The sequence below is a fragment of the Heterocephalus glaber genome, unplaced genomic scaffold, assembly GCF_053883595.1.
Source record: "Heterocephalus glaber isolate CG9 unplaced genomic scaffold, H.glaber_assembly_v1.0 deba00001773, whole genome shotgun sequence".
Classification (NCBI taxonomy): domain Eukaryota; kingdom Metazoa; phylum Chordata; class Mammalia; order Rodentia; family Bathyergidae; genus Heterocephalus; species Heterocephalus glaber.
The window spans coordinates 1-7,705 of NW_028258463.1; the positions used below are offsets into that span (position 1 = coordinate 1).

The 7,705-nt window shown below is 54.8% G+C and overlaps 1 protein-coding gene and 1 long non-coding RNA gene across 2 annotated transcripts; both read right to left on the reverse strand.

Moving 5' to 3' along the window:
* Window positions 1-542: 542 nt before the first annotated feature.
* On the reverse strand, window positions 543-3,143 carry LOC147821005 (transmembrane protein 106A-like; the record flags this gene model as incomplete). Its single annotated transcript, XM_087202213.1, has 4 exons — window positions 3,127-3,143; window positions 2,839-3,040; window positions 1,669-1,742; window positions 543-694 (listed from the first exon to the last, which is right to left on the reverse strand). Coding segments are annotated over exons 1-4 (445 nt in total), but the record flags the coding sequence as incomplete, so codon positions are not given.
* A 457-nt stretch (window positions 3,144-3,600) lies between these two features.
* On the reverse strand, window positions 3,601-5,625 carry LOC147821006 (uncharacterized). Its single transcript, XR_015447718.1, has 3 exons — window positions 5,370-5,625; window positions 4,109-4,258; window positions 3,601-4,004 (listed from the first exon to the last, which is right to left on the reverse strand). It is a non-coding gene; the product is annotated as an uncharacterized LOC147821006 (long non-coding RNA).
* Window positions 5,626-7,705: the final 2,080 nt, after the last annotated feature.

A 7,705-nucleotide genomic window follows, 5' to 3' on the forward strand; every position in this document is an offset into this window, starting at 1 on the left:
CCTATGTGGCCCCAGCTACCTCCCTCCCCCACGGCTCGGCTCCTGCAGAAGACGACAGCAAACCGCTCTCTAGCGAGGAATGCATTAGAGCCCAAAGTGGCTCCCCAGGGACCAGGGACAGTCACTGCCAGAAAGGAGGACGCAAGGCCACAGGGCTGAGCCCTTCCTGTCCGGGGTACGCTCCGGACAGCAGCCGTGACAGTCACCTTGTCGCTCCTCGGGATCATGTCCACAGTCCCGGGAGGCCACAGGGACAGACTGCCACCCCCAGCTACTCACTGCTCAACACTGACCTCGAAAAGGATCCAGGGTTCAAAGGCCAGACCCTGTGTTTGCCACCTTCTGACAGGAAGGAAACCAGCCCCGGTGGCCTGGAGGGCAGAGGGGCAAGGGGAGCAGGGGGCCAGGGCCGGGCCAGCCTCTGCCCAAGACCAGCCAAGGCCGGGACCCGGTGCTGCTGGCCCCAAAGAACTGGTAGGGGTGGAGGAGGAGGAGACAGCGCAGGAAGTGGGGGGGGGGGGGACGCGTCCCTCTGTCCTCACGTGGGTGCTGTGGGGGCCGAGGGCCCTGAGGATGGGGCAGCAGGTCAGGGGGGTGGGGTGCCAGTGCGCTTCCCCGGTGGCAGTCCACGTACTCCGAGCCCTCGAAGCTGTGCTGGTCCTCATGGCCCAGGTAGGAGTACGTCAGGGTGCCTCTGAGGGAAGGCCAGGCCGCGGCTGGAGGAGGCTGGGGGCCCGGCCTCCGCAGCCTGCCCTCCTCTGCTGCCACACACGGGCCTGGGAGTGAGATGAGACCCACCGGGAAGGGCCTGGGCTCGCCATCCCCAGAGCCAGGTCGAGGGGTAGGGTGGGTTCTCCCCAAAACACAGCTGAGGCGAGGCTGAGGCAGGAGGACCGCCTGGAGTTTGAGGCCAGCCTGTGGTACACAGCAGGATCCTGTCTCAAAAAGCCTGAAACCGGGCAGGGGATGTAGCTCAGTGGTTCCAGCACCTGCTCGAAAGCACAAGGTCCGGAGTTCGATCCCCCGTGCCAAAACAAACAAACAAACAAACAAAAAAGCCTGAAACAAAACCAAGCTAAGTAAGGAAGCGCGAGGGGGGACACCGGGCACCAGCCCCACTTCCCGGATGTGGAGCACCACGTAGGGGACCTTGATTTCCAGCCAGGTACAGATTTTGCTGAGACAGAGAAAGGGACAGAGGCGAGGCCAGGGTCGCACACAGGAGACCTGCAGGCCAGAGTCCTCCCCTGCCAGCCGCCCCGATGCCACTTCCTGTCCTTCTGGGCCAGCGACTCTGCCCACCCTGTGCTTCGCCCCTGCACGGCCCAGTGCAAAGCCATACACGGTAAAGATTAACCACGGCCAGGGCCAGGGATTTAGCTCAGTGGTTCTGATGTCTGCCTCACAAGCGCAAGGTCCTGAGTTCTATCCCCAGTACCAAAAAAAAGAAAAAAGATTAACCAGGGCCGGCCGCGATCTCACCCACCCATCCCAGGGCAGCAGGCGGTGGTCTGGCCAGGGGTGCAGAGCCCGCTGGGCACACGGGAAACCAGGAGGAGCGCAACACAGGGACTCTCTATGTGGTCTCGTCCGAGATCCTGGTGGCCATGGCATAGAGCATCTGTCGGGAGGGGGACGAGGTCAGCTGCCGCCGGCCACCCTTCCCACCGCACACCCCAGCTGGATGCGTGCCGACAGCACGCAACAGTCATGGCCGAGGTCACGATGTGGCGACGGGCCAACTGTAGGCAGCCCAGCTCATGAGGGACACATGCAGGAAGTGCACTTCACCGTCACACGGTGACTGGGCAGTAGTTGGGGTTGGAGATGTTCAGGACACTCTGGGGATGAGGACAAGGGACAGGGTGGGGGTGACCCATCCCAGGCAGGGCGCGATCTTCCAGGAGGGCTCAGGCCCACAGGGTCAGCACCATGACTGACCCCTCCGGCCAGCTAAAGATGTTGCATCGCCAGGTGTGATGGCACACCCTGTAATCCTGCCACTCGGGAGGCTGAGGGCAGGAGAATTGCTGCAAGTTCAAGGCCTGACTGGGATACATAGGGAAACCCTGCCTCAAAAAGAAAAAGTTACACTGAGCAGTGCACGGTGGTGTACACCTATAGTTCCAACACTCTAGGAGGCTGAGGCAGGAGAATTGCTGCAAGTTCAAGCTCAGTCTGGGCAACTTAGGGACACCCTGGACCCTGTCTCAAAAACAGGTGGGGTGTGGTGATGCACTCCTGTAATCTAGCACTCTGGAGGCTGAGGCAGAGGGTCGCCATGAGTTCAAGGCCAACCTGGGCTACAGAGTGAGTTCAACGCCAGCCTGGACTACAGAGCAAGATCTTGTCTCAAAAAACTGAAAAAACAGTCAAGGTATAAAAGGACTGGGGATGCAGCTCAGTGTGAGGGCCCTGGGTTTGATCCCTGGTACTGAGGGAAGAAGAAAGAGAAGTTACATGGAGCTGCCCACATGTTGCCTGTAGTCCCAGCTACTCCCAAGGCTCAGGCGGGAGGATCACTTGAGCCCAGGACTGAGAGCAGCCCGGGTAACGTGGGGAGACCGAGTCTCAGAAGTTGTGGGTCCTGTGTTGTCCGTACAGCTTCGCCACCCTGTCCCAGCACGTGGGAGTTGCAGGCACCCCCACCTCACCCCACCATTGCTCATGCAGCCTGGACTCTGATTCCACACCACACAAGGGTCCCGATCCCTCGTGGTCTGTCCTGGCGCTCACGCGGTCCCCTGGGTGACACGAGATCCCTGGCGAGCCACACGGAAGGCTGTGACACCAGACAGGCCACGGAGTGTGGCTGGGAGGGGCGGGCCGGGCACTCACCGTGGCTTTGAGGTGGACGGTGCCCTTGTCAAAGGCCACAGAGGAGGAGCTCAGGCCCACAGGGCGCACGGCGATACTCCGGGGAAACAGGAAGAAGGCGGTGAAGCCGGTGGTGGCCAGGCACTCGAGCACCGCCAGGGACACGAAGAGCTTCCTGCAGGGCGGCGCCAGGGAGCCATGAGGGGCCTGAGCGCTGGGAAACCTGTGGCGGAGGACACAGGCTCTGCCCGCTGCCCCCCAGCCCGAGCAGCTGCTTCCTGCCCAGCCGATGCCGGTGCCGCCTCACACTTGGGATGGGGCACCATCCGCGCATCCAACTCGGAGCAGATGCGAGGAGGGACAGGGACAGGACTTAGCGGTGCCAGCTTCCAATTCCGGTGCAGTGCCGGGTAGGAGGGACGATGGCTCCAAGCCAAAGCTAGGACCTTGTGTCACCCGAACCCAGACCAAGAGCAGGGTCACCAGCACCCAAGAAACCCAGGGCTGCTTGAGGTTCCGGATGGCCCCAGAGTAGACTCTCCTGGTTTTCTGCCTCTACTGGGTAGAGAGCGGTGGGTCTGACCTGCACCACGATCAGCAGGAGGGAAGCACTGGGAAAACCCCCGGCCCAAACGCCCTGCAGCCAGGGCCACAGCTCCCTTCCGGGGACAGCAAGGCCTGGGCAGCGACGTCTGGGAAGGACCGTGCGCCTCAGGTACTCTGCCACGCACTGCAGAAAAGGGCCATGGCCATGTGTGTGCCACGGTTGGGGGGTGGCGCACTGGGAGCACCGAGCCGAGTCCCCAGACCTGTCTTATTTTTGAGGCGGGTCTCAGTTGCCCAGGCCGCCCTGGACCCTGCCGTCCTGCCTCAGCCTCCTGAGTAGCTGCGATGACAGGGCTGTGCCACGCCTGGCTTCTCTTTCCATTCTGTGCTGGTGCTGGGGATGACACCCACAGCCCCGCGCACGCACTCTAAGCAAACGCTGCCACTGAGCTTCGCCCAGTCCCGACACCTCTCGGGAGCTGGGACGTTCAGCCCACTGAGCGCCGACCATGGGGAGAGGACGAGAAGGCAGCAGTGAGGCCGCCGGGTGTTACCGTGCGATGGGCGTGGGGCTTATGTGTGCCTGGGCTCCAGCCTCTGGTCCCCAAAGGGGATGAGGGCCACCAGCTGCTCTTCCAGCTCTGCGGACAGGAACAGCGTGAGTAGGCGGCTGGCGGGGGCGGACGTCCCAGCTCCACACCCAGACTTGGGCCGGCGCTGCCTAGACTCAGGCCCCGGCGCTCACCTCGGGGGATCTCTCCGCTGCCCGGCAGGTAGGACGAGGCACGAAGCGGCTGCCGGCTGGGCGGGTGGACAGGAAGGCACTGCGCTCCGCCCCTCCTGGGGAGCCAGGCTGGGAAAGCGTCTCGCCCATGCCTGGGGTGGGTTTTCCCCGCTAGAAAGGAATCCAGTTCAGGGTGAGGCCCGGACACACCGTGGGCAGAGGCCTGGCTCTAAGGGCTCCATGCCCGGGAGCCCCACTGCAGGGCGGTAGCCCGGCTGTCCACAGAGGAAGGGCTTGGGTGGTCCGGGGACTCTTGGAGGGGAAAGTTTAATGCACCTCCACTCCCCTCCGGACTAGAACAGCCCAACATGCCTACAAAAGTAGAAAACAAGGGCCAGGGGTTTAGCTTAGTGGTTCCGGTGCCAGACTCACAAGTGCAAGGTCCTGAGTTCAATCCCCGGTACCAAAAACAACAAAAAAAAGAAAAGTGGAAACCAAAAGCAGAAGTCACGAGACTTCCAGAAGTGATGGGCGGATGGGCCGAGGTCCCTACCCCACCCGAGCCAGCCCATTTCAGAGGGAGGAAGCTGGATCGAGCCGGGTGGAGACAGCCATTTGGAAAGTCCCTCCAGCCTCCCCAGTCTTGGGATTATTCTGATTTTTGTTGTTTTCTTTTTTGAGAGAGAGAATCTAGCTATGTAGCTCAGGCTGGACTCAGACTCCAGGCAATCCTGCCTCAGCCTCCTGAATACTGGGATTACAGGCACGCAGGGTGTGGTTTCTCCGAAGGTCTCCACATGGGGACAGAGCTGCCTGAGGTCTGCCCACCTGGGGGAGGGCTCCGTCCCTGCGCCTGGGGTACTGGTCCAATGGAGGCAGGGCTTCGTTCCCCAAGGAGGCTGCGGTCCAAGGTGTGGCCAAGAGCCCTGCCTGTCTCAGTGCTGGGGGGCGCGCGTCCAAGATGGAGTAGGGAGGAAGCCTGGGGGCAGCCTTGTCCGCCACGCTGCCCAGGAAGGGTCGGGGCTAAATCTGTCCTTCCCCACAGGGCCCCAGCGATGGCAGAATGAGACAGGCAAGTCGAGCCACACACAGACTGGGTTGTTTATTGACACAGGGCCTCGCTATTGAGGTTCAGACTGGCCTTGAACTCATTATGTAGCCCAGGCTGCCCTCAACTCGCTGCATCTTCCTGCCTCTGCCTCCGAATGCTGAGATCACAGATGTGCGCCACCACGCCCGGCGCACTTACAGATCTTGGCAGCTAAAGCAGAGGGAGTCTCACCTGGTTCGGGGCTGGGATCGGCTCCCTCCGCTGCCAGAGCCGGGAGGGGCCTGGGGCCGAGCGGAAAGGCGGGTTTACCCCGACCCCCGAGGCCGCGGTCTAGCTTGGTCCGCACAGTGCCGGCGTCGGTCGAGGAGGCTCTGGGCCGGGACTCGGGAAGGAAGACAGCGGAGGCCCCGAGAGCACCGGCCCCGGACGGACGGAGACGAAACAGCGCCCCGAGGAACCGAAACTGCGGGAGCCGAGCGCCCTCCGGGCCGTCTGCGCCGACTTGGAGCCCCGCCCCTCGCCCCGCCCCCGCGCCGGTCTCAAGGACCATTTTATTTCACCTTTCTTTACACGGCGACCGTCAGGTGCGGTACAGCGGCGGGGGGCCGCACACGCAAGGGCCCCCTGAAATCAGCCCTGTCACCAGAGCCCCGCAGCAGCGTTTTAAACTATGAGAAAAGAAAAAAGAAATGGAAATCTATGTAAATAGGGAAGGGCGGAGGGGGTGAAGAGTGCACAGGTAATGGGGGAAAAAGTAAGAACCAAGGTATATCATGTACAGGTACAAACACCCAATGATAAATGTAAACGAATTGTATACCTAAAATGTACCAATAAAAGAACTAAAAAAAAATTAAATTCTTCAGCAAAAGTATAATTCATCTTAATTTACTATGGCTTACTATACTTAGAGAATTATAAACAGATAGATACGCATTCACTAAACATGAGACAAATGAGACATTAATAAAATGGATATTATGACCATCCATGGCAGATATATATAAGTATGGATTAAAGGGAATGTATATATGTATTATATATATGTATATATGTATATATATGTGTATATATGTGTGTGTGTGTGTAATATATATATATATATATATATGGCATGGATAGGAGAAAAAAACGAATAATCTGGATTATTTATTTGAATTCTTTATTGCATGCCTTCAAGAAGTTCAGTATTTTAACTAGTGCTGGAAAATTTTAGCTTAAGCAAATTATTAAAATGTATCTGAATAATATACTATCAGTGAGTAAAAATTTAGTTCTCCATATGAACCTTATACATGGTTGATGATTTTCTGAATGTTCAAAAATAGAAGTTGATACCTATTTATTCCAAGAAGTGCTGGAGAGTTCAGAATATTTACTTTTTTTTCCATTTTATCAAAAAAATGTTATGGACGCTGCTGATCACTTAGGAAATGCTAGCATTCTTTCGCTACTTAGACAGTTGGGATTGTTCTTCAGTGCTGAACCGAGTTTAGCCACCCTTGCCTTGGTTACCTTGTGTTAGCAGAGACAAGGTCACCTTTCCAGGAACGGAAGGAGCTTCCCAGACTGCTTCTTTCTTCTCTCTCCTTGTGCTGTGCCTCTCAAGCTTCTCTATAATTTCTACCTTTCTTGTCGGCTCCCCCCCAATTCCCAAGATCTACTTTTTCTTTTCTTCCCCAAGTTGTTTTCCACGTGACTCAATTCCAGGTTCTGGAGAGGCTGTATTTTGCTCCGGGGGTTATGCTACCATTTTTAATCATGAAACAATTTTTATAAATCCCTACATGACTATGGTAAAAAGACTAAGGATGAGCACTGAATCAATTTGTATACAAAATGAGATAAAATAATTTTAGAAATTATGATTGGAAAAGAGAATGCAAATTTTTAAAATTTTTACAAAATAGAATTCTTGACAAAAACCAGGAAACAGGGACAGAGAAAATGGTAAAGATATGTTAATTTCTCTAGCTATAATGCCAGGACTTAAATTATCCTGTTTAAAAATGAAATGTAATATAATACTTAACATAATAGCCATCTGAATATTTTGAGTCTTTACTATATTGCAAGTACTTTAAGTATTAATGAATTTGTGTTTATGAAACATTTAAACTTCCAAACTGTCAGCTAAATTTCAAATGCATTTTCCTGAAAATTTTAAATATTATTAAATTTAATATGTAAATTAATAATTATAGTATGATTCAATTTCTTCAAAATAAATTCTTTTATCATCCATTTTTTTGTGCAACCATTTTAATAGATTTATTGGTATGTACATGTATAAAAACTACACAATTTATGTGTACAATTTGATGAGTTTGATTCAGCCATTCATTTCTCCTACTATTTATATATGGGCATAGATATAATATTCATATGGGATGACTCTAAGTAATGAAAACATAACTCTTGCAGATAGTTTCCAAGTTATTGAGATTCCTTCCTACGGAGAAAAAACACCTCCTCCTCATCCTAGGCTTATATGGCTATAAGAGTTGTTTTAATGCTGAACTGTTTCCATACTCTTACTTGAATAGCTGCACCTACGCTCACTAAGG